We start from the raw sequence: 26,866 nt of genomic DNA, 5'->3' as shown, positions 1-26,866 counted from the left end.
GGGTAAAGGAAGAGCTTTCTGTGCTCGAGGCGATGTTACAACTGTTGTTCGTGATAAAACCAAATAGATGCTCAAAAGAATCATGATTCCTCCAATAGGTTATTAAAGTAAATTCAAACTTGTAGTTGCTAATTTCCTAGATAAAATAAATATTTATTTGCCATATCCAAAAATTTCATTATAAGCTATTAAGCTACTGCTGAATCTTCAACTACACATTTCACTCAAAATGTGCAAGCTTCTATAGAATGAGTATCAAACACCATATATATTCAATTGTCTTACCAAGAATAATCACAATTAGTATGAAGTAATTGGTTCGATGGCTGCAATAAACTATAAAGTATATCGGTAAATGTAAGTAAATGAATAAAATTCCAAATTAACCCACCACAAATAAACAATTTCCAATCAAAAGAAAACAAATCATATCAAGCAAGAACTAAAGCTCAGGAATAAATCGAAGTAAATGAAGAATAACCCAACAAAAGTTTCACATATCATACAGGGAGAAACCAAAAGAAGTTAAATAAAAGTCAAGAAAGTAACAATCAAATCGACACACATTAAAAAAAAGCAGCAAAAACTGGAGTTTTTCAGCTAGATCAAGCTAGACTAAGCAAAAACCAGCTGAAAATATGCTAGAACTACAGTACAAATGACAGCCATGATTGGAATATAGTCAAAGACAACAGAAATCTTAAAAAAAAAAAAATTGTTAATAAGTAGTTGGTAACATGACATAATTTACATGATTTCCTTCGATGACAAACACTTGTTTAAAATATTATGCTCTTTAAAATATGTGTTATTTCGGAAGCACGTTATATTTTATTATTACCTCTTCAACAGCTACAAGTCAATATTCTTCTGGAATATTGAAAATTATAATTTATGAATTTTAGGAGCAAGTAATATTGTGCAAGAATATTAATTATAATATTGTGCTATTTCAGAAGCAACAACAAATTATTTATAATAGATAGATATATAATTAATATTCTTTTGAAATATTAATTATAATGTTGTGCTACTTCAGGTGCAATAACAAAATAAATTATTAATTTAAAATTTATAGAAGAATAGCTAAAAAAATTTAATTGCCGTATAGACATGATATAAATTTATATAGAAAAATTAATTATAAAAAATATATAAGTGTAAAAATCTTTCATACATGCACGTGAATTGACTTTATATAGAGACTTGCAAATAAGATAAAATAATCATTATGCATATAATGAAATAAGCATTATAGATTTGCGTTCAAGCAAAAAAGCATAGAAGAAGAAGAAGAAGCCTCATTTTGATACATATGTATGTAAAAATTTCAAATGTCACCGAATTAATTTTAGTACACGTGATAAATATTTATGCTTGTAAAAAATTATTATCTTTACTAAATCTTGAAAAATTAAGCCATCGTGCTAATAATATGTTATGAAAAGAGAGAAAAACAGAAGAGAGAATAAAATTCAATAAATTTATGTGTATTATAATCAGAATTAAAGCCACATATTTATAGAGAAGGATTAGGAGTATAATGGTAATAATTTCTAAAATTTTAGAGGTAAAATTATCATTCACTAATAAATTTATCATTTAATGCAATAAGAAAATAACCAAACTCAACATTACTTTTAATAAAATTGGGATTGATTATAAAGGGATAACAACGGGATAAAGTAGGGTGGGGACAAATCGAGGTAGTGAATTTTATCATGGCTCATTAATTACTATCAGTACTAAAAGAAAGAACTGGAACATATCACGACAAAATGAGTTTAAAGATTCATGTTTGTTTGAGCCCTATTTTTTTTAAAAATACATTTTGCAATAGTATTATAATGGGGAATGTGTGGTTAAAAAATAAAAAAAAATTGAATTTACGTGAAATATTATTTTATTAAAAAATATGTGGTTGAAATTGGTTCAAAAATATATTTTAATGAAAAAATGGGATTCAAACAAGGACTATAATACAATTATGTATTGATAGTCAATCTACAATATTTCTCTTCAATTATCCCAACTTTAGAATGATCATGGGAAGTATAGGCGGAGCCATAACCTTTACCTATACACATGCTGCACTTCATATGTTGCTCGAATTAGATTTATCAAATCATCAAATGATAATGGGATCAGATCCAAAAATATTGGATAGTAAAAAAGAATGAAATAGAAAGTCAAAACTTTTTTTTTTCTTTAAGAAATTCCATGACTATGAAGTTATTGCATTCATCTCTGACACCTCACGTGATTGTTAATTATGTTTCACGTGGCAGTTATCCTTGTTTTTCCAGTGAAATTCACATTAAACATGTGTGGAAAAAACTAGTGGCCCAAAACAAAGCCCACAACACATATTTTCTCTTTGCTTTTCTAAAAATTCTTGAAAGATATTGCATGTTTTCCTATTTAACTAATACTACCAAGTACCAAATGAGACTGATAGAGAAAGAGGAAATATATTTAATGGCAATCTTCCACTCAATAGTGGAGTTTTTTTTGATAATTCATTTTAATTATATGTTATTTTTGACAATCAACAAATCATTGATTTGTGTTGGATCAACTCATCCAAAGTTTAAACCGTTAAAGATGCTACAATTAATAAATTAACTTGAACTTTTAACTTTTCCATCTCAAATTTTATTCCTTGTTCAAAAGTCTGACATGCAAGGGCAGACCCTCATGGACGAAAATGAGATCCTTCATAGAATTGAACAGAGAAAATTAAATTTTAGATTCGTCTGCTTATACAAGCAATTTTCATAAATTGATGACAACGCAAGTTGAAGACTTTTGTCTCCTCTAAAAATGTATTAATCAATTAAATCCGTTAAAAAAAGACACAAGAGATCGACAAATTTTTCATAGTTGAACCAAAATGCAATGAACTTAGAAATATTCATTAAAGTGTACAAGAATACAACCATACAACTATTACTTACCTATAATGTTGTCATTAGTAAGGGTGTGAAAGCCTAAATTTTAAGTTGAAAAATGCAATATGAATTAATTGGGCCCACGTGAAGATCTCCCTATGGGCACTTAGAGAGTTAGGCATCCGTCGAATTTCATATTCACAAGGTCATGCGAATAAATGACGAATTTCGAAAGCGAAAATTGACTTTTGCCAAAATTAGCTATTCTCCCTTTACACGTGCCTAATTTCCAAGAATTTGGTTCGGTCTTTGTTTCCCGCAAGAATCTTACGACCCACTTTCAACCATATGGAAAGGAAAATATCCACTTTTATTTTATTTTATTTATTATTATTATTTTTTTAATACATGCATGATGATATCATGTCCATAATTTGCATTCATGATATATATATTCCTGTTTGGTAATAATTAAAATCTAGATTTTAATTTAAGTTAGAGTCAACAGTTGATTTTAATCACATATTTTATCGATCCTACTTTTCAATTATACATTTTATCAATTTTTATCAAAATGCACTAAAAAAATCATATTTTAATTTCCATCAGACAGGGGCATAATAGTGTACGAGGTATATATGTTTGGAACATTTTTCTTAATAATATTATTTTAGGGTGGTACAATGTTGAAAGTAACTAAGGAAGACACTCATCCAGTGTGCTTAGAGCACTCTGTTGTTGGCCAACTCAACATGTACTTATTACTTTTTAGTTGTGCTAGATCGAATATGACCTTATTGAAAGAGAGTGAGAGATGGGGCATGCAACATCATAATCAACAATTTTTGTTGATTGATTGATTCGTGCATGCATATGCCATGAGCTTAGGTATAACTAAACATGGGTTTGGCTCACTCAAATTTACACCTTTTTATCGTAACAAATATTAAACATTGGTGTGACCTTTCATTTTCACTGCAATTAGCAAATCATCCTCAATGGGCCAATATATAATTAGGCGACAAGATAAGAGAAATTGACAATTCAAAATAGTGATTATGAAAATACTTAAGTTGACTAATTATTATGTCATCTCTCTCACGTAAACTTATATATCTACCTATCTCTTACCAAAAGTTCCATAAAAAGCAACTTTTAAATATTAATCACACAATGAATTAAGCTATAAATTCTGTATTATTTTTGGATTATGTACTTATAATTAAGACAAACCATAACCATTATTAACTTGAACATGTCTTATCCTTAAATCCTATTTAAAATATCTGTCCAATGCCATTTACTTTAACAAATAAAACAACGTGCAAACTATATATAAATATATATTTTTACGTAAATTATCGTACATTGTCGTCATATTACAGTACTTGAATAAAAGCAGATTCCACTGTAGAACTAAGGCAGAACTGATTAATACTGGGGTTTCGGATTTTAATCAATTATCATGGATAATTAATTTATATTTAGTCACCATTAAGTAACTGGATGGACCAAAGATCCTCCATGCTCCATATGTTCTCATTTGATTCAGCGGGGAAAGGTCCATGGAAAGTTTCCATATTTCCTTCAAACGGCGGCGGAGAGTAAGTTTCAACTGCATTATCAGGACGGCAGGAACTGGAGACTTGGCTTGTACTTGCTTGATCATGATGAACTTGAGTAGGATTTTGTCCTGTAAAAGTTCGATCAGCTTGCTTAATGTGCTTCTGAATTCTTGTCCTCCAATAGTTTTTTATTTCATTATCTGTTCTTCCAGGCAAATGCTTAGCAATTTTCGACCACCTGCATAAAATAAAAAGTTACTTTTAAGCACGACTAAACATCCATAATTGTGGTGATGTGGCACGGGCTTGTATAAGGAATACAAAATTAATTTGTGGTTAAAAAAAAAGAAGCCCCAGCATGTTCTGTGGTTCCAATTCAAAATTGTTGGCATTCTCCAATATATTTAAAGGAAACTCTACTCATATCAGAAGGTTATGAATTTCTAGCATTCAGTTTCAACCTGTAGATTTTTGCATGTATTCTGAATACTTCATGTAATATTGCAGGCTTTTCAAGGATAAAGATGGTGCAGAAGATGGAAAAATGATCAATGGCTTGTTTGCATTCTACACAAAGAATACAGAAGCACAATGTCGTCGAAGGTTTGGAAATTTTGAATATTGCCCGCACGATAAATTCATTTTTTTGTAAAAAAGAAAGAAAGAAAGTTGAGGAGAGGAGTCATTTTGGTTTATTGTCCATTAACTCAATGTGTTGGGATCCCATAGGAGTTCCAAAAACTAATCGTGAAGCTTTAACAATTAGATAAAGTCCGATAAGGAGGTAGGGGTCACAAAGTAATGCAATTTGTACATAATTGTGTACAAATTAATTTGCATATTGATGACATGTGAAAGAGAGAGAGAGAAAGACGAGAGAGAATGAAATGAAATAAAGTCACTTAATACTATTCACAACTATAAATCAATCTGCACACTATTATGTACAAGTAGTATCTTTATTTTTATTTTACACTGAACTAATACATAAAAAATGGACTTGAACAGACTTGGTCCAGGTCTGCACCTATTGCCACCCCTGAATAAAGTGTTCTAATAAGGTGCTAAAACAAATTAAAATCCCGAATTGAGGTTTTGTTTATGAAAATCTCTCGTGTCAAGACATTTGGTGAAAGGTAAATCAAAATTGTGTGACATTTAAACATCAAGGGTTCATACGTTCCAAGGTTTACACTTCGCTCATTTTAAGATTCCTGATCAAAATTCCTCGGGGCCTTTGGGCCAAAAAATCTTGTGTCCTGATCTTGTTATTTTCTGATTTTAACTGTGTTTGATTTACGAGTTAAAGGTACAAACATATTTTTGGGACCAACAGTGGTATCAGAGCTGTGGAAATTATTTGATTCAAGTGTGGTTGAGTTTTTGTGTTTGAAAAATACTACAGATCTGAGTAGATCTATTCTTTTGCCATGTTGATTTTTTTGTTGAAATTTTTTTTATTCTAGTTGTTTGAAAAAAATTACAGATCCGAGCATATCTGTCCTTTTGCCTTCCTGTTAAATAAAAAAACAGTTTCTAAACACGAGTTGATTTTTTGGTGTTTTTTGAGTATCTTGTTGAAATATTTGCAGTTCTTGTAAGATTTTGGTAACAAAACTTTTTTTAATAAAAAAAATTAGGGTTTCTGTGAATCTCTCCTAAATCTGCCTCTATCTAGGGATCCCTGAGAGAACCCTAGAATTTTAGGAGATTAGGGCCTCGATTCAAGAAACTTATCTCTCAATTTTTTTTGAAATACGTTTTCTGTTATTGTGTGAATATTATTTTTCTATAGATCAAAATTTTTGTTTTTGAGCTGTTGTATATATTCTTGATTTGTACTGATACTCTAACTTGATTTATTTAGTGGGGTTGAAATTATCGTTGTGTGAAATTGTTCTTCAGTGAAGGTAGACATTGTATTATCCCCTACAGTTTACTGTGTGTAAACATAACTGTTAAATAGCTCCATTTTGCCCGTTTCCTTGTGTATATATATATATATATATATATATATATCGTGGAGAAATCTGAGGTGGGGGACCCATCTGCCCCAAAGAGGCAAAAACATTACGGTAGCTGTCGATTTCACCAAGCAAATGGGTGTTACTCTTTCAATTGATAGCTAGGAAAGGTTAACATGTCAATTGAATATGGCGTTCGACTCAAAATGGAAACTTTTTTTCATCCCAATCCCTTAGTCCCTCGTTCACAACGTGTTTTTATATTGTCACTATCTTTGTCTTTTCTATTTTTAATTTAAAATATTCGTCACTCTCAAATTCCTTTTGCACTTTATCGAGTTTCTCAAAAATAATTTTTCATAAAGAACACTTTAAAGGTAAGTATATTCTATTTAAGAAAGATGGATCCAAGAAAAGGATAATGTGAATAATTATTTTTTCATGCAAATAAAGATTTTTCTAAGAAAAATGGATCCATTAAAATGATAGCACAACAAATTTTATTAATATTATTATTTTTTCAAAGAAATGGAATGAAGAAAGTTTTGTGGCTGTGAAAACCTTATTCAATAATGATTCTTTTGTAGCAAATGCTTATTTATTCCCAATTCTTCAATTTGAAGATCGTACCAAAAATCACTATATATCCCCCCTTTCTCTCCAAATCTAGTTTTATAGAGAGCATATGAGGCTTCAAAGCACAATAGGCACAAGACTAAAAAGAATTGGTGGCTCCTATTTCTTCACACAATATCAAGAATATTCATATAAACTTGTATCGAAATCTTGGACAAGAATAAATTGCCATTTTCATAAGTAAAATTATATTTCATTTTTCTAGCGAACCCTGCTATGAGCTTACCTGTTTCCCCACTTAGCATGCAGCTCCATGATCAAAAGTTGTTCTTCAGGTGTGATATTCCCCCGTCTAACATCCGGTCGAAGGTAGTTGAGCCACCGCAGACGACAACTTTTTCCAGTACGCTTAAGACCTAACGCAATTCATAAACAAAAATCATTTTTTGTTAGGGTTTTCTCCAAGAAAATGTTGTACACTTCATACATGTACTAGAGTATAACGTGAATAATTATCGGTCGAGCGATATGCATACCGGCAGAACGAGCTAGTGAATTCCAGACGCCTTCGCCATGATTAGCGATATAATTTATGAGAATGAGATCTTCTTCCATGGTCCACGGCCCTTTCCTCACTTCTGCATCTTGAGAATTATTGCATATTTTCTTGTCCATTTAGGTAGAGAGAGAGAATTCTAGTTAGAGAAGTGATATATTTTTTAAGAAAATAATAGAGAGATGGAGTTCAATTTATAGAGTTGGTCTAAGCTAATTTTTCAACAGTAAATAAGCTCGTACTTGACGTCATATATATACAATTATAATATTAATTAATTAAAAATATATGCATGCATACATGATAACCACATATATGAGCATGCATGGTCAAGTAACATTGTTGATGTGCTACAGGAACAAAATGAAGTTGTTACATTCTTCAATTTATGGGTTTTCCACTGATGCAGCTTCGAGCTTTGTTAGATCATCTAAATAAAAATTTTAAAAATTATAGGGAAGAGACACATTCGTTTATTTAATTTTTTATTTGACGTGCTCTCACTGCAACTTGACATATGTTTGTTTATTTCATCAAGTCCATGTTTAATCCAGATTAAAGTCATATCTTTAATAAATTTTTTATAAAAGTTGATTAAATGTGTGATTTAAAAGTTGTGAATCTCGTAAAATATTTGATTAAAATTAATTGTTGACTTTGACTTGAAAATTTTAATCTAACTTTAATCTAATCGAGAAGGGTTAATTGTGCCATTAGAGGATATAACACACTACACAAAATAAGAGCCAAAATTGATAAAAGGATGTACTGTTGTGGAATTGAAACATAGTACCATAGTATATATGTTACGTGCCCAAATGTTAATTATGCCTACATCCTTTGGCCCATCCGACCTTGTAAGATATATTCTTTAAAGAATATATCTTATTTTTTAATTATTTATTTAAGATTTATTTGCACTTTTTTTAAGAAAATTGGGAATATGCATATGGTTGGAATTACTTTATATTTTTTTCTTTTTGTTTTATTTAAATAGGATAGTATATTCATCATTTCACAATTTTTTTATTTAGAAATTGGATGAAAATAGATCATAATGATGTTTTGACCAATCAAATGTGTAAGTAATAGTGAAAATGCTAAAAAATGGAAGGTAGAAACATGTTTCACAATAATAGTGAAAGATATAAACATTATGTGATAATTATCCATTGAAAATTGATGATCCAATATTAATCGATAACCTCTTTTGAAGTCAATCAAGTATATACTCATTTATGAACTTAATTATCTTTAGCCCATGTTTGACAACTATTATTTGAGAAAAATAATATTTTAATATAGTGATTTTTAGAAGAATGTATGTTAAAATATAGGAAAAAATTTGAGTTTACAAGTAGAATATTTTATTGTATGAATGTATGGTTGAAAATTAGTATGTAGAAAAAAAATTCAAATAATGGTTGTCAAACATGGGCTTATTTAAATTGCGAATAGATAAGAATGCATTAAATCAAAAAGATCATTATATAGCGATTTCATAGGATATAATAATATCTCTATATGTTATAGGACCTTATGTCGTTTATTTTATATCGAATCTCTCAAAAGCAACATAAATCATAAATATGTTTTAATGGCAATCAAGCATAAAATGGAATAAGTGAATAATAAATAATCAATCCAGAAAATAAGAATGAACTAAAAACAAGCAACTTCAAATTAATTCAAAATACAAGGTTTCATTGTTAATCTTAGTCGCAAAAGGCTTAGTCGGACATGATTTGAATAAACGAAGACAAAAAGATGAATGGATTCGTAACCCAAATGTTCTAGAATAAGATATGGTGACGATCCCCAATGTTGAACTTCTTCGATATCTTGAAATTGCACCCGATTTCCCCGCACTGAACAACCCAGAAAGATGAAAAACTCATTGCTTTGATCTCCAGTAATCTTTATGCGTAGTCCTTTTCTTGACCTAAACTTGGTCTTTATATAGTGGTTAATTTGCCTTGGAAGTCGTGTATAAAAATTAGTCGAATTGCCCTCTACTAAGGGTGTTGTAACAACACCATCGGCCTATTTTTGCTCCAGATGCGGTTGCAAGTAACTTCATTTTAACTATAGTCCTTAACTTTTCAATTTTTTGTGTGATATGATCCCCAGTTTGCTGTCTTCTTTCACTCTCGAGTCGAGATTTTCACCTACAAAAGATAGGTAGACGTCCGCTCAATTCATCAATATTGCGCGCAAGTTTGAAAGACTAAATAAGCTTGTAAAATACCCTTATCAACTAGGATGCAAAGTTTTTGAGTTTCTAAGGGGTGAAATTGAAACTTCATTTTTTTAAAATATTGTGTGCCTGTGAGGTGGGAATCGCTTTCTTTTATTTCTTAAATCGTTGATATTGGTTATATCACTATCGGTAATTTTTCAAGTAAAATTTTAACTAGAGATATCTATTCACAATTTTGGTACTTAAGAAATTTTGACTTGATTTAAATCTAGGGGGTAAAAAAAATGTGGGTAGTTGAAATGTGGTAAAATTTTACTTGAAATGTATATTTTGTTCAACCTTTAAGGTTCTAGACTTCTAGTGTTCAACATATATCTATCCAACCATGATAATCAGAAATTTTAACATTAAAATTTGTGGCTAATAAAAATCCCTATTAGCTGTCGATTTGGATAAGTAGACAACAATTAGTTGAATGAAATGGCATGCAATTAGGTTTAAACAGCTGTAATCCACAAAAATTAAGGTAAGACAGGAAGGGACAAAAACACTTGTATTAGATTATGATTTTTGTCTAATCTTAAGTAAGATATATAATTTAGTAATAAAAGACTGATTCCTAATTACATGTGCCCTTTTAATGATCCATGCACCATTCATAACCCTAATACTATTTCTTAATTAATTATCTTACTTAATTAAGTAATGCCCTTATCTATAACTTTAAAGGGCTTGACATTTCAAGAGAGAAATCTAGGGATGTGATTCTACTTTATGAGACTTAATTATTGTGATTATAATGTATATAATTAATAAAAACCAGTTGAGAGTAGTGGTATTAAGTGGGCAAGCCGCTCGTCGACTCAGCTTGTTCCACTAGTAAGTCGAGTAGCGAATTTTTTTGTACGAGCCACAAGAGTAGGAGTGTTGTGTGTGGCTTGGCTCACCCCACTAGCGAGTCGACGAAGCACAAGTTATGTCCTTATCTATAACTTTAAAGAGATTGACATTTCAAGAGAGAAATCCAGGAAAGCAATTCTTCTTTATGAGACTTAATTATTGTGATTATAATGTATATAATTAATAAAAACCAGTTGAGAGCAGGGGTATTAAGTGGGCAATTCGCTCATCGACTCATCTTACTCCACTAGTGAGTCAAGTAGTGTATTTTTCGTATGAGCCACAACGGTAAGAGTTCTATGTGTGCTCGTCTCACCCCACTAGCGAGTCAACGAAGCACAAGTTGGCTCAGCAATAGAACAAGCGAGCTCGTGCATGAGCCTATTCGGCATAATAAGCAAAACAACCAATTTTAACTAAAAACAATAATCGACTCGCCCTCTAAGGGTGAATTGAGCAGTGCCCAATTGTAGGGGAACTGAGCAGCTTGGCTCACCTTGTTTAAATCCTAGTTGGTTGTTGCATCCCATTAGAAAAATGAGAAGGCATACATAAAAAAATATACATCCCCAAATGTTCAATTGAAAGTTAAATCTACATTGAATGTCACTTGAATTGCCTCAACCATTATTTGGTGACGTTTGATTTCAAACTCCACTTCAACACAAAAAGGAGTACATACTGCTAATGTGTCCGAGACAATTCATATCATGTGCCATGTGCTGACAAGAGCCTTGAACTCTGCGAGTGATTGTGAGCTTTCGCATTCCAACCACAATGATGCAATTACTAGAGGCGTACTCTACTATCGAACTGATATTAGGGTTGTATGAGCCCATATCTAGAGGCTCACCTTGCTAAATGCTAGAGAATCTCATGTATCTCTTCTTAGTTGATATGAAAAGTTTCAAAGAGATAAGTAAAACTTAACTTCCAACATAAGAACGTAAATTTAAGGAAAAAATCAAGATTAACGACTCCAAAACTATTTTCTAATTACATCATTTCATGATAAAGTTTGAGAAAACATGAAGATGTGAAATTGAAGTTTTTCTTCATGATTAAATGTTGGTTGAAACCAAGGGAATTCACATGCTATGCGCTTACCATCTTCTGTTAAGCCACATGTAATGTCTTTAGTAAAGATAGTGTGTATAATTAGCATTAATATGTTACTTTTTTAAGTAATTGAATTTGAACTGGGAAATCACTTTTATGACTTGCCTCTTTAACAACCATTAATTTATTTTATGGTTTGCTATAAAATCATTTTCAATCACACATTCACACAATAAAATATTTTATACATATAACAAAAAGAAAAAAAAATCTTACTTTTTAACCTTACATTTCCCTAAAAATCACTATTCAGAGCTCCTTTTTCTACGATAATGATCGTCAAACAAACTCTAAATGTATCTAACTCTTTCCTTAAATGGAAAAGGTTGAAAGAAACTGTGATATGTTGTTGAAAGTAGTTAATGTCCCCATTAATTTGTAATTTTCCTTAATCAATTCCTAGCCGCAAGCCAATTTTGTGGCTTCATAAAGAATGGATAAGCGTAGATATTGGGAGTGGATATCTGCTGTCCATTTTTGCTGTCTAATTTATTGTCAATTCAATTACATATTGATATATCATGAAAAAAAATTAAAGTTGTTATCAATTTTGATTTTCCAACCTTAAAATCAATTTTAATTTTTCATAACGTGTCAGTTTGTAATTGAGTGGACAATATAAATGGACAACGGATCTCAACTTGAACATTCGACCATGATAAATGGAATTTTAGCAAAAAATTAGAAACCTAATTAGAGAATCTTCTGATAAATGTCTTAATTAATTATTTATTACTAATATAGAAAGCCAAGCAAAGTAATTTCTTCGATTTTTTAAGTAGAAATCATTTGATTCTCCGTAAGAATATGAGTACGTGTATTGTACATTGGTGTAGTTTAAAATTTGATATTTTTTTCAAGAATAAATTGGGCAGAGTTAAAAAAAATTTTGATTTGATTTAATTAAAAATCATATTTTTAATTGATTTTGAAATTTTCCAATATAATTTACTATAAGAGAAAAAAAAATTAAAAAAAATTAAAGAGACCATTTCAAAACATACAACACAAGCCCAACACCAACCAGCAGAAAAAAGCTGGCCCAACTCTAAATCCTAAAACAGGCCGAAATCCCACAAACATTCTATAACCCCAATCATAATAAAACATGAGGAAATTACAGCCTAATCGGCTTTTAGTATCCCAATTTCAGAAATCAAAGAATACCTTTCATATTTCAATAATCAGGTTTTAATTAGTATTTTTTATAGTTAAAAAAAGAGTTATTCATCCTAATTAATACCGCAATTTATGTTAAAATGAGGAGAGAGAATTTTTAATTTAGTAAACTATATCTCTTCCTTTATTTCATTCTACAGTCATACGCACTCTCCAGTTAATCTCTAGGTGCCTAATTAAAACTACAAAATCCTCCCTATCAGTTTGCTATTTGAAAGGAGCGAAACAGTGTCAAAGTTTGTAAATGGGATTCTTGTAAAATGACTATTACAAGGAGTTGTGAATGGAAATTACGATCCAAAGCAGGCGAAGCATCTAAAAGTGAACGTAAAAATTGAAGAAGGCCGAAAGTCACAAACGGAGTTCGTGAAGAAACCCCCAAAACTCCGACTAACGTGCGAAAACCCAAATCGAAGGAGGTAAGTTAATTTTGTTTCCTTTGAGATTATGGATAATTCACTTTTCAAATTTATTGGGTGAGTATGTACAGCTAACTATAAATTTGGTTGGAAAATTTTCCAATTCAAGAAATACGGTTTACATTGCTAAATATTATGCATATCTATTACCGTCTGAAAAATAGTGTTTCATGTTCGTCTGTGACCTATTAATATGATCCTTGTGACCAATATGTTTTGTGACTATTATGGTGGGTGTGTCCAATTTGTATTGTTACCCGATTGCATGGAAAATAATGTTTCATTTTTTTACATGGGTTGTGTGAGTAATCAACAGAGATGAAAAATTGGGCAATCTTTCATGGTGGGTCCTAATCAACTACATTGAGTGCTGTTAATTTCAAATGTATGGAATATGTATTGTGACCAACAATATGAACAATATGGAATGTGTAGTGTGTTTCATTTTCATTTGTGACCTATTAATATGTTCTTTGTGACCATTATGTTCTATGACTGTTATGATGGGTGTTTCCAAATAGTGTTTTCATTTTTTTCATCTAGGTTGTATGAGTAATTAACAGAGATGAAAAATTAGGTAATTCTTCATGGTGGGTCCTAATCAACTACATTGAGTGCTGTTAATTTTTCAGATTTTACTTCATATTTTATTTAATATGATGCAGGAATGGAAATATATGAAATCCATGCCGATGATGTTTGATGCTAGTTGAGCTGGGATGGACATTGCCAAATTACTTTTTAAACAAAAGGAAATCAAGAAGCCGACAAAGTCGATGAAGCCAAAGGGAGAGAGCATTCAAATATATTGATTGTAGAATCCCAATTTAGTGACCAGTAGATGTGCGATGTTTATGAATGTTGGAAACATGATGCATGAATATTTTGAATCATTTATGTTTATGAAATAGATTGGAATTGTGGTTGCTCACGTGTCTTTCGACATTGTAATAATTTCGCGTTTCTACTATTGTTTGAATGTTTCATATGACTTACACTCTATCAGGTCACAGGTCTTTTATTATCATGTGGATGTTATAAGGCAATTGTTAATCACAGGTTAAAATGTCATAGATTTGTTTGTCCAAATCACAGGTCACATATGATCATGTCTATGTTCTAAATTCAATTCTTAATCAAAGGTCACGAATTTGTTTACCGAGATCACAAGTCACATACTTATTTGCCTGGATCACAAGAAACGATTTTGTGTACACAGGTGACATGGTTACAAATTTTAAATTTATGATCAAATGTCACAATTCACATATTTGTGTACAAAAGTCAAGGCTCATAGGCCATGTGCACAAGTTACAATTAACATTTGCACACTCAGGTCATAGATATTTGTGCATGGGTCATATGTCACAGTTTTAATAGACACCAATATCTGAAAATCACAAAATAATGTAATGATATTGTCGAAGGTCACAGTTCTCTAACTTTAAAGCGTACGATATAAATCATTGGTCACAGATTTTATTGCCCTTATCTCTATGGGCTGGACAGTTAAAAATTGTAGTACAACCTAGCTCATAGAGGTAAGGGCAATAGTAGCAAACAACTTACGTCCTTGTCGAGGAATAAAAAGTCACAACCATGCTTGTTGTATATCATGATTTACACCTTTGTTTATATCACGCCACATGTGATTATCTCTTTTGACAATTTAAACAAAATGTTTTTTTTCCCCTTCCATTTATTTAGGACTTGTTTGAGCCACATTATTTAAAAAAAATATATTTTTCAACTTTGATTTGACATCATTTCAATCACACATTTTTCAATAAAATAATATTACGCGCAAATCTAAAACTTTTCATTATTTTTTAATCCTACATTTCTCGTTGATTTGACATGAATAATATATTTTTTTCAAAAAATGTGACTTAAACATGGACTTATTGACAACACATCAAGTGTTAACATGAGTGTACACAATTGATGTACAACTAACATGAAACAAAAGTTGAAATGAACCATATGGAGAGCAAAATGGAATTGAAACGAAATTACATCAATTTTTGGCTGCAACACAAAGCAATTGAAGCTAACCATATGGAGAGCAAAACGTCAGGAAAGCAAACAAACAAGTCTAATAAAAAAGAACAATGTTAAAGCATATTTGGAGAGAAAGCGTAGAGAATAATGATAATAAAATATCGAATACTTAGCCTCCCTTTGGTTCCATTTTTTTTAAATTTTAATGGATGGAATATTATCTTTTTTAAAGATGTGTGGTTGAAAAATGATGAAAGTTTTTTATTTATCTATAATATTATTTTTTGAAAGATTGCAATGCGGGTAACAAAGAATGGGGGCAAAAGGGGCTTAATATTTGCCTTCGCAAGTTGAATCGTGCCTCCCGATTCACAATTTCTGTATTCACTGTCTCTCTGCCCCCATTCTCTACCGCACACAAGAGCTTACTTTCCCATCCAGCAACTATAAGCCTCTAGCATAGGTGGTTCACGCACAGGCTCGACGAAACTTCTCTTCCATGGTCAAAGAAGATGAAGTAGGTTTCGTAAGGACATAATAATAAATTCACAGTTCTACTTTAATATTGATTGTTAGTTTATATGATAATTGGAAAAGCAAGATTGGCTATCGGATTTTATTTATTTTTATTAATTTACTGTTTTTCGGTAGCTGATGATTTACATTTCGAGGGGCAGCTCAAAATAGTGGAAAATCCAGTCCCAATATCGAAAGCGAAGCACAACCGAGTTATCCCGTTTGATGATAGCTTAAAAAAGCTAGTAGACGAAATGTTTGCTGTAATGTCTAGTTGAATTCTCTTCACTTTAAATTGTCTTGTCTGAATAATTATTTTTAAGTTCTATTTAAATGTCTATTAGCAGTAATCTTTTCAAAAATTAACGTGTCCAACAATCAATTATGCGAGTCAGTTTTTATGAAAACTGATAATATAGAACTCCAATAATAGTGCTAGACCAACAAAGCAATGAGTATATGTTAATATTTCACTATCCAAGATTCATGTTACTTACAGGATGTAAATAATACTTGTTGGCTTCAATTTCCACAGAACTGATGGCATTGGGCTCTCAGCACCCCAAGTGGGGATTAATGTGCAACTCATGGTGTTTAATCCAGTCGGTGAACATAGTGAAGGAGATGAGATAGTTCTTGTAAATCCACTTGTAAATAGGTATTGAATAAATCTGGTGCCTTATAATGAGGGCTGCTTGTCCTTTCCTGAGATATATTCTGATGTTGAGGTACATTTAACTGGTAGAATGAATATATTACAGTTCAGTTTGCTATCCTTAATCATTTTTCGCTTTTTTTGATTGATTGTGTTTGGATACATTAAGACTTGGGTTCCATCTTAAAAGATCAACTTGGAGTAGCCCAGACCCTTGGTTTATGTTTTCATTTTTAATCTTTACAGGATATATCTTCATGTTTGAACTCAAACGCATTGTGGACTTGTTTGGGATGATTGCCAAGTTGTTTGTTTTATTTGGATGAAACGTGCCATGTTTTCCTTGTAAATATGCACTCATTCCTTCATCTACCATGAGCTAATTATAAATGCATACTAAGGTACAAAACAGAAGAACTTTGAGTATGGTTTAAAATCCATTTTTATAATTCTAAATGAGATTATATATTCACTTATTCTTTGATTTGCAAGTGGACTGGACAGTTGCAGGAATTGCCATTTGCAATACATCTTGCCTTCACTTGCTAAGCTATTCCTCATTTCTGGTAGAAAGTTGTTCAGTTTTCCTCATTACATGATATGAAAAGTATGAATAAAAGATGAAAAACGAAAACAAGGAAAGACTTGATTTGCCGATTTTGGGATGAGAGCTGGTTTTAGCTCTGTGTTTTGTTTCTCATAAAGTAGAGTACAAATTTCTTGTTTATTCATTTGTTGGAAATGGATGGTGTAAGCTTGGGGCATGTAGCATCTTGAAGTGGATTCTGGTGTTAAAGGGCACGGCATTAGCGTACACAGTCCCTTGTTTGGGCTCCATTATCTTCAAACTGTATTTTTCTCTCTCTTATTTTTAACCACACATTCTATAAAAAAGTCGCTATCCCAAAATGCATTTTTCCCCAAAAAAATTTTAATGGAGCCCAAATAGGGGCTATAACTGTATTTTTGATCGATAAACTTTTCAGCAATTTTTACCATTTAACCTTCTAAATTTTTTTTCCTTTATTTAGCTTGGTCTTCGATTAATATAAGCTGCCTTTCATTCTTATTCTTTAGAGACCAGATTCATTGAAGGTTGATGCACAGGATATGGCTGGTGCAAGGTTTACAATTAACTTGTCGGGACTTCCTGCACGAGTATTTCAGCATGAATATGATCATCTTCAGGTTGTATAATCAGGAACCGTTAATTTTTTATATTGCTTGCTGATAAGGAAATATACTCAGGCCTGAAAGTTTTCACTGAACGATTTTATGGTTGATGTTTGTTTGTGCTTATTCTCTCTAAACAATTTTTAACGTGGAAGATTTTGCATAAAATTTCTTACACCTGACTTGGTTGCAATGAACATATGGTTGATTCAATGATTATTGACAATATGGTCCTTATTGTTTATTAATTACTGAATTAAAAAATGCAGGGGATTTTATTCTTTGATAGAATGAGCAATGAAGTCCTTGACAGTATCCGGGAAGATTTACAGGTAAGTGTTGCTTGCAATTGTATGTCACGATCTTTATTTCTGCCAATTATCTTCTGATCATGGATGTAATCTTGTCATAAGAAATCTTTAATAGCCGAAGGTTTAACTTAACTATAAATTGCTTAATGCACCATTGGCAGGCCATGGAGAAGAGATATGAGGAGAAGACCGGGTTCCCAAGCCCTGAAAGAATAGATTCACGCAGGAGGAGGAAGGTAGCTGTTGGGTTTGGAAAGTCTTGATGTTGATAAACTGGTTCTCAATTAAGTGCCTCTTTGATTCCGATCAATTGGAAAGAAAATGAGTTTTGAATAGTATTTTTAGAAGAACGTGTTGTTAAAAATTAAGGAAAAATTTTGGAAAAATGTGTGGTTGAAAATAATCCTATAGCAAACTATAAATTAAGTTAATGGGAATCGAATCGGATCTAAGCTGAGTTGGGCTTTGCACTTGCGCAATGCCATTGACACCTTAGTTAAATGGTCTATCTTGTCATCAGCTCCTCCTGTTCAGTCCATTTATGAGAGTTCTGACCTATTATTATTGGGCCATCCTACTACATGCGAATAAGGGTGTTTTGGATTTCATCTCCTTCAAAAATAGCAAGACGGTCGTTTGATCGGGTCCATCCCTTGAAGTCACGTAGCATGCTGCTTCCGGTGTTGCTAAATTGCCAGAATCAATATGAATATTCTTTATATGCCTTTTTCGACCGTATGAACAAATGACTAATTCAAATTTACTTGAGTATGTGACAATCTTAAAAATTTATTAGAAAGTAAATAAATGTCCATAAGTTACTGTCTCCCGAACATTTGATACCTTGGAATCATAGGTAGTTTCATTACCTTTAGGCCCAAATTCTGCCAATGGTGGGTCTCGAAGTGTCTTCGCAGCAATTTATTTGTACTAAAAATAATAAAAATTGCATTAAAAATGTAATTATTGTGCATAATTGGAACCCATAATTCTTTTTTAACTCCGGACTTTTGAAGGAGTGATGTTATATTAAGTCAGCGAATAGTTATTTATATTTGAAAATGTATTATGAAAGTCAAATTGTAGTCCGTATTGTTAATGCTGACTTGTTTAAACTCGAGAGTATGAATTTAGCCCCCGTTTTGGTAATAATTTTTCACCTCAAAAAATTAATTTTTTGACTATTATTTTACTATTTAAACTGTCATTTTTGACTTTTTTACTCACGGGTGAGATTTACTTTTCATTCCAACAGTCAAAAAATCAATTATCATAATCACTATTGAATATGCCCTTATTCTACTTGCTTTTAGCCTTTTTAGGAGCCATCAATATCATAGTGGCATTGGGTGCTGTCCATCACTGTGTACCATTCATTGATTCTTTTCATGGTTGAAGCCTTGAAAAGAGGACAATAATTGAGCCATTGTCAACATTTGTTATTCATTACATAATATTTATTGCATATTAAAATTTGACTTTACTGTAATAAAAAAGATGACTTGTCTAGACTCGAGAGTATAAAATCTGTTCATCTTTTAGAAGCCATCTATACCTTTCCCATAGTGGGATGGAGGTCCTATGCATTACTGTGTGCTATTGTTCCTTTTCATGGTTGAAGCTTGAAGGTAGGACAATAGTTGAATCCTTGAAGAAATGTAGTATTAACAACATATTATCTTAGAGAGTGATATAGATTTTGGTTAGCTAAGTTGCACAAAGTATAATACATTTTAATAGTTACTTTAAATTATAACAGTTGAGATGACTTGTCCAAACTCGAGAGTATTGACGCAGTAACATCATTAGTTTTATGTTGCTATTGATTATCATGCAATATTTGATTTAGACAGTTTAACACGTAAAGTTAAAGGATCTTCATCCCCTTGTATTGGAGGGAGGAAAATTTCTAAAAACTGTTAAATCGTAAAATTTTAGCTCTAAACTCTTTTGGCAAGTGCCTAAAAGTTAGGCGGGTAATAAATATTTTTTAAATTATCTTATTACCAACTTTAAATAAGTGCTCAATACGTTATAACTGCAAGTTCGATCACTTCTATTAGATTAAATAAGGATTAATTTAATTTTATCCGACTTTCGATGTAAGTAATATCAAAATTACTGACCCTACCTCAAAAAAACTAAAGTATTTTAATCCCCTCAAACGCATTGGTTAAGAAGAAGAATAGGATGAAAATCCTTTAAGCTGTTTTTCCTTTCCCCCTTCCCTTCTACCTTCCCCCAAATCCCATCCTTGACATGCTAAATCACGTTACTGCGTTTAAGCAAATTTACTTGTTAGGTAATTGTACACAGAAATATGAAAGTAAAATTTACAATAAATAACTTTTATTAATTTAGGTTTCCTATTCTGGCAATACCTAAGAGTTAATTTTGAAACAAACTTTTTATTTACGTAGAGTTCTAAAAAACTTAATATTTTCACTTAAAAGTAGAAAATAAGTTAGTTTTCTGAGCCCATATCTAATAAGGATTAAAATATAAATTTTAATTTTAGTCAAAGTTAACAATTAATTTTAATCAAATATTTTATGAACTTACAAATTTTCAACCACACTTTTTATCAACTTCTATCAGAATCTATTAAAAATGTAATAATCGTACATGGGCTAAATATGTTTGTACATAGAAAGAAACATTTCTAGCATAAGAATTACTTTAAAAAAAGAAGGTATTTTTCACCTTAGAGTGAAAGAAAGCTAAATTATTTGCACATATTCAAAGAAAGAAAAAAATGTTCTGAATTATGTATTTCATTACCTATATGTCTTTCTAATGATATCACTGCAATACTGTCCAATCCACCTTTAATGCCATCCATTTAATTCTATTACAGATGGCTTGTCTTTACTTGAGAGTAGAGAATATAGAATAACTCATTTCACACTTTTTTGCGTGTCCAAACTTGAGAGTATAGAATTCATTATACTTGCTTCCAACTTTTTTACTTGTCCAAACTTGAGAATATAGAAATCCATTATACTTGCTTTCTTCTCAAATAAAATATAATTCATCAGAGCTAATTTCATCAATAACCATTGAAGTTTATAAGAAATTTCTAAAGTCGGTTTACAATTGGTCACATGGTTTGAAAAGATAACTTAGAGCAGTGAATTGACGGAGATTATTCCTTATGCGATGCAAGACGTTTTTATAATAAACAGTAGGTGTTGTCAAATTTGAAATTTAGTTAATTTTAGTCGTACGAGTTTTTATGAAACCATGATAATGTTTTTTTTGTGGAGTGACGAGATAACGCCTTCGAGTCTAATGCGACACATAACGTCAATACATTAAGATTTTCTATTTGAGTGACTAAGTGGGCAAGAAAATTACTTAAGGGCCGTTTTGGAATTTCTTAAAAGTAAAATGTGAAAATTTTCAATTAATTTATGCCCTGGGCGCGTAGATTCGAATTGATTTTACGGTCAGTGCCATCTGCACAGATTTTTACACTACATAGTACACACAAAAAAGCCCCTTCTGCTTTGTGCTTTGGGCTCTTGATTATTTCTTGAAGCATGTTTTAAGTATATCATTTTTTACATCATTTTCGATAGTCCTTTCGCATTACATTAATGAACCTCAATATTAAAATAATCGTGGAGTCCACTCGTGTATGTGGACTCGCAGCATTTTCCTTATTTTTGAGTAAAGAGGAGAATCTTTAAAATTTTCTCCTTTTCTTTGTCTATTTTTTCTAGTTGTTAGTTCGTGTTTGATTATCTTTATTTTCATCGAACTTCATACTTTTGAAGTATTTAATTGTTATTTTTCATAAAAATATTTTAAAAAATTAAATATGTGATTATATTTTTTTCAAAGAAAGAAAAATTTTATTTTCAAAGCAAGCTTTCCAAAATTTTTTGAGCTCCATTTATTTTATAATAGTAGATTGATGAAAAATGTATGATTAAAAATTTTAAAATTTTGAATTTACTTATAATATTATTTTATTAAAAATTTTAAAATAAAAAAATGAAAAAAATATTTTTTGAAAATGAGGACTTAAATAAGCTCCGTTTGCCTCTTATTAAATTCAATTTCATTTTTTTCGTATTTTTAATTATACAATCTTTCATAAAATAATATTACACGTAAATTAAATTTTTTATTTATTTTTCAATTATTTATGTTAAAAAAATACTATTTTACTTATTTTTATTTTAAAAATGAGATTTACGTGTAATATTATTTTACGAAAAATTGTGTGATTAAAAACATGAAAGAGAAAAATAAAATGAAATTTAATGAGTGACAAACGTGCTTTAACTTCACTGCCTACTCCGCTCTCTCTCTCTCTCTCTCTCTCGTTTACCCACTCACGTTTCCTCCGTTCTCTCTCACTACCGGCAACATAAACGTTACTCTCTCTTATAAACCCACCGGAAAAAATTTCAGGAAGAAGGCCTTTCACGCTTTGCTCAGATCAACGAGTATATGTCTCGATTTCAATTTCTTACGAAATTATCTTGCTCTTTTAGGAGAGATAGGAACTGGGGAAATTTCGATTTTAATCGTTCTTTCATCCATTCAATCGATTTCGAGATCTAGGTATTTTACGTGCATTCATTTTATTGGGGCCGATATTGAGTGGATTTGTTGAAAAATTGTGTCATGTAGGGTGTTTTGTTGCATCCTATACCTTCTATTTGATATAAACTGTGTGAAACTTGATATTTGATTTAGATTAGCATTTGGAAGTTAGGTTCGGTGAGGCTGTGGTTGGTTTGCCCGATGGATATGATATTTTGGCTCGGCCAATTGCTATTTATGTCCGTGGGCTTCATGCTCTTGGTGCTGTAGTTGAAGTGAGGTTAGTAATTCTCACCGAATATTGTCGGGTATTCTATTTTCTTCCTTTATTTAATTGGTTTGCTTAATACATACTGTGTTTTCTCCGTGCTATAAATTACTGCGTTTGAATGAAGAAAGTCTGGGCTATTAACTGGTGAATTTAAGATTTGGCTGAACAGAAATATTATAGGATACTGCTTTGGTGCTTGTATCTGTTAAGGAATCTTTTACAGATAGTAATAGGTTAATATTTTCTTTAAACAGTTGTTAATTTGGAGCTTGTGGTGCATTTTTAAATTTAACTTCCAAAACTGCATTTGAGTCTGGTGCAACACTTTTTCTCTGGTTTTGGAATGCATGATGTAATGATTTCGTTTCAAATGGCGTTGATTTGAAGAAAGGGGAACTTGATTTTGTCTATTTGTTCTGGGATCACATTGCTGTAAAGTGATGCATGCCTTTGGCCCTTAGCATACCTACAATTTTTACCTGTCTTATCAGTCATATAATACCCACTCCTTGATAAGAATTCCATCCCAGCCAATTGCATTTCTTATCTTTAATTTATTTATACAAAATTAAAAAGAAACGAAAAACGTATGCATTTGAGAATTGTGAAGAAGAACTCAATATGTATGCGAACTTTGCCCACTTCGTATGCTCACAAGTTTAACTCATAGGAAATATGGGAAACACTTTGCTGTCACTCCCCTACAGTACAAACTAAAACCAGCAATCCCAAGATCAACAAGAAGATCAAAATCAAGAAATTCCAGAAGATGATAATCTAGCCTTCACATGCGAAATCTGCATCAAGCCCATGATATTACATGATTGAAAATTCAAGAACAAGAACTGTAGCAACCCTTTTTGTACTGATTGCATTATCAAGTACATTCAAGTGAAGCTTGGGGATGAGACGTGGGAAACATCAAATGCCCTGCTTTGAATTGCAATCAGATCTTGGACCCAATTTCGTGTTGTTCAATAGTTGGTTTATTAGTTTTTGTATAGTGGTGCAATGTGCTTTGCAATTGGGGATGACACATGGGAAACATCAAATGCCCTGCTTTGAATTGCAATCAGATCTTGGACCCAATTTCGTGTTGGTCAATAATTGTTTTATTAGTTTTTGTAAAGTGGTGCAATGTGCTTTGCAATTCTGTGATTCAGGGAATGGGATAGGAGTTCTTGTCCTTATGGGAATTTTACATGGTAATTGGTTATATAATTTGTTATGTCAATGTTGAATTCCTGTTGGGATAGGTTTTGGAGAAAAGGTACAAGTTCCATGGAAAAAGTGACAATTTCTATGGAAAATAATGGTTATCAAATACCAAAAGATGGAAAAGTACAACATTTTCTAGGTTAAAAATTAAGTCAGTCAAACACATTTAATTGACAATTTACATGCAAATAAGTTCTAGACAGTTCAATAGCCTAAAACTTATTCGTTCCATGGAATTGCCTAGAACTTCTTTCCATGCAATTTTTATCGAACATAACCTTATTTCTATGTAGGCATATGTTCCCTAAGCCCATGTTTGATCCACATTCTAGGAAAAAATGCATTATTCATGTCAAATCAATGGGAAATGTGTGGCTAAGAATAAGGAAAAGTTTTAGATTTGCGTGTAATATTATTTTATTAAAGAATGTGTGGTTGAAATGATGTCAAATTAATGTTAAAGAATATATTTTTTTGAAAATAATGTGGCTTAAACAAGCCCTAAATTTTGTGTGACATTTGTTTTCAGTTTCTTTGAATTCTTGTGTTTCAATTGTTTGATTTCTTGAATATTGGTTTTCTTAATTTTTTTTTTTTTTGATTATCGGGTTTTGTTTTAGGTTTACATGAACGAGGCACTATATCAATTTTGTTCGAAGGTAGCTAAGCTTCACAGTGAATTCTAGCTTTGGAGATAAATTTGTAGGTATTATTGGAATTTATTTTTGTTCCTTTAGAATTATTCAATTCATAAAGTTTTTATGAAATCTTAATTAAAAGGCGTAACACGCGAGAGAAGGCGAGAAATGCTTTTTAATTTGATACTCGCATTTTCATTTATACCCTTTAGTGTGAAATCCACAGAAACGGGTTTATCTAGGGATTGGATTCTAGAATTGTTGAGGATTTGGTGAGTTCAAAGAATTAAATCAAACCTCCTTGATATCTGAGACTTTTCTAAATCTTTTCTATTAATTAGTGACCAATTTTAAACTGAAAGAAACCACACTTTGATTATTATTTTTTATTTGTTATTGATTATATCATTTAGATTCTGACCCGAGTAAAATTTTTGTTGTACAGGTTAGGAATCTTTTGCTTTGTCAAACTTCGAAAAATATGGTAGTTCATTCTCTTGTATGTGTTCTCAATCTGTTTTAATTTTTAATCACTTTGCTTGCGATTTTTAATAACTCACATATGTGATACTGGTATCCTCCTGTCACATTACTAGGGATATTGATAGCTTTTTGCTATGAGTTTTAGCAATGTTAACTTAATATTTATCCTGTTCTACGTGAACAATGTACACTTTCAGGACAAAAGTGCATCTGGAGAGGATAGCGACAACATTGATTGGAATACTGATGACGAGCTAGAAATTCAAGGAGATACAGCATTTTCTTCTTCATCTACTTTAACAACCCGTGGTACAGAAGCTTTTGCTGGTAGTGGAGAGGTAAGAGCTATGGCTTATATCAATGCCATTAAATGCTTCACCATGTATTGTTTACCGGATCAATTATTCTCGTTGGGACAAAATGTTTGTTGACTCTACCATTGCTCAATTTTGTCATCCAACCTAAGCAGAATGGATGCAGATACGGATATGTATTTCGGATACGATATGATGTGGATGTGCCGATATGACTTTTTTGAAAAGATTAGGATACGTTGAGTTATATAACTTAACATAATTTTATTAATATAAAAAAATTAAGCTTGATAATAATAATAAAATAAAATACTAAGGTACTTTATCTTAGTCATTAATTGTTGAAACTTCTTTTTTTTCACCATCATTAGCATTAATTTCTTCATTATCTTAAAAAATTAACGCTTTTCAACTCTAGCCATCTAATGAGAGATTAGCAACCTTAAGTAGTCCAACACTTTTAAGAGTATCAAATGAGTTTCCGACAATGTTCCATATTTTGTATTCTCCTTTTGAGTAGAGATCTAATTTTCTTGATAAAAAGACACAAATTGCTATGAATGGAAGCTAATTCTTTAGCTCATTTTAGAGTTATTTTATTCATTCTTGTAGAGTGCACAAAAAGTGCATATTCCAATTTCTTTTTATCACTAGAAGAAGAATGTCGCAAAAGAAGTTACAAAGCAATGCTTCGTAGTAAAGGTGTATTTGAACCATGAAATATCGAATACGTATTGAAAATCATACAAAAATATTAAATAATTAAAAATACGTATCGAAAATTTAAAAAATATAAAAGTACGTAACATAATTAAAAAACAAATGTTTGGTATGTATGAAGGGTATCGGAGTTTTGATACATAACGGATATAGGTATGTAACAAGTTTACAAGAATAGGTGTTTCTTAGCCAACAGTCTTTCATATCTTTGACACTATTTGATATTCAGGACCTTGATAAAAATATAGCTCCCGTTTGGGTTCCATTTTTCCAAAACTCATTTTCAATCGCACATTCTTTCATAAAATAATATTATACGTAAATTTAAAACTTTTCTTTATTTTTTAACCTCACATTTTCTCTCAAATGGAGCCCAAACAGGGGCATAATATGTTTTGTTCAGTCATTTGTGACTATTCCATCAAAATTCCATAATAATGACACACGATTTTGTTGCTGTTTTGGTACTGCATTGCTCCTTTTCACTTTCATAAAAACAAAGAAAAACAACCGTATCTGTCTTTATCATTTTACTATCTGATAAATTGACTCGAGCTACTTGGATTATTGCGTTACATTGTCTCCTGGCAGGTAGTTGTTTCTTTTCACGTGGATTTTTTACTGTTTACATTTGGGCTGC

At 31.3% G+C, this 26,866-nt stretch overlaps 2 protein-coding genes and 1 pseudogene across 8 annotated transcripts in view; 2 read left to right on the top strand and 1 right to left on the bottom strand.

Annotated features, from left to right (window-relative positions):
- Positions 1–4,214: 4,214 nt before the first annotated feature.
- LOC111400831 (myb-related protein 305-like) lies at positions 4,215–7,713 on the bottom strand. Its single transcript, XM_023028253.1, has 3 exons — positions 7,533–7,713; positions 7,283–7,412; positions 4,215–4,694 (listed from the first exon to the last, which is right to left on the bottom strand). The coding sequence occupies exons 1-3, from the start codon at positions 7,669–7,671 to the stop codon at positions 4,376–4,378; spliced, it is 588 nt and encodes a 195-aa protein (XP_022884021.1). The 5' UTR covers positions 7,672–7,713; the 3' UTR covers positions 4,215–4,375.
- A 7,970-nt stretch (positions 7,714–15,683) lies between these two features.
- LOC111400830 lies at positions 15,684–18,482 on the top strand (annotated as a pseudogene).
- Positions 18,483–22,323: 3,841 nt separating this feature from the next.
- The window catches only part of LOC111400828 (DNA (cytosine-5)-methyltransferase DRM2-like), a 9,861-nt gene continuing 5,318 nt past the window's right edge, over positions 22,324–26,866 (top strand). The window contains exons 1-5 of one of the 7 annotated variants that reach the window (XM_023028247.1): positions 22,324–22,600; positions 22,755–22,862; positions 24,692–24,777; positions 25,155–25,208; positions 25,390–25,530. In XM_023028247.1, coding sequence (XP_022884015.1) covers positions 25,191–25,208; positions 25,390–25,530 — 159 coding nt within the window. In that variant the 5' untranslated portion in view covers positions 22,324–22,600; positions 22,755–22,862; positions 24,692–24,777; positions 25,155–25,190. Of the gene's footprint in view, positions 22,601–22,735; positions 22,863–24,691; positions 24,778–25,154; positions 25,209–25,389; positions 25,531–26,866 lie in introns of all 7 variants that reach the window. The other 6 variants (XM_023028246.1, XM_023028245.1, XM_023028250.1 and 3 more) reach the window with 6 other exon arrangements.

This window comes from Olea europaea, chromosome 10 (assembly GCF_002742605.1).
Source record: "Olea europaea var. sylvestris chromosome 10, O_europaea_v1, whole genome shotgun sequence".
NCBI classification, from domain to species: domain Eukaryota; kingdom Viridiplantae; phylum Streptophyta; class Magnoliopsida; order Lamiales; family Oleaceae; genus Olea; species Olea europaea.
The sequence above is the reverse complement of the archived record's forward strand: the minus strand, read 5'-3'. Positions and strand labels throughout refer to the sequence as shown.

What these genes read in the sequence shown, in the direction of transcription:
- LOC111400831 (XM_023028253.1), bottom strand. Translation starts at nt 7,671, where the DNA reads ATGGACAAGAAAATATGCAATAATTCTCAAGATGCAGAAGTGAGGAAA. An exon ending in TTCACTAGCTCGTTCTGCCG is followed by an intron (nt 7,413 to 7,532) that starts GTATGCATATCG and finishes GAATTGCGTTAG; the next exon opens with GTCTTAAGCGTACTGGAAAA. An exon ending in CATGCTAAGTGGGGAAACAG is followed by an intron (nt 4,695 to 7,282) that starts GTAAGCTCATAG and finishes TATTTTATGCAG; the next exon opens with GTGGTCGAAAATTGCTAAGC.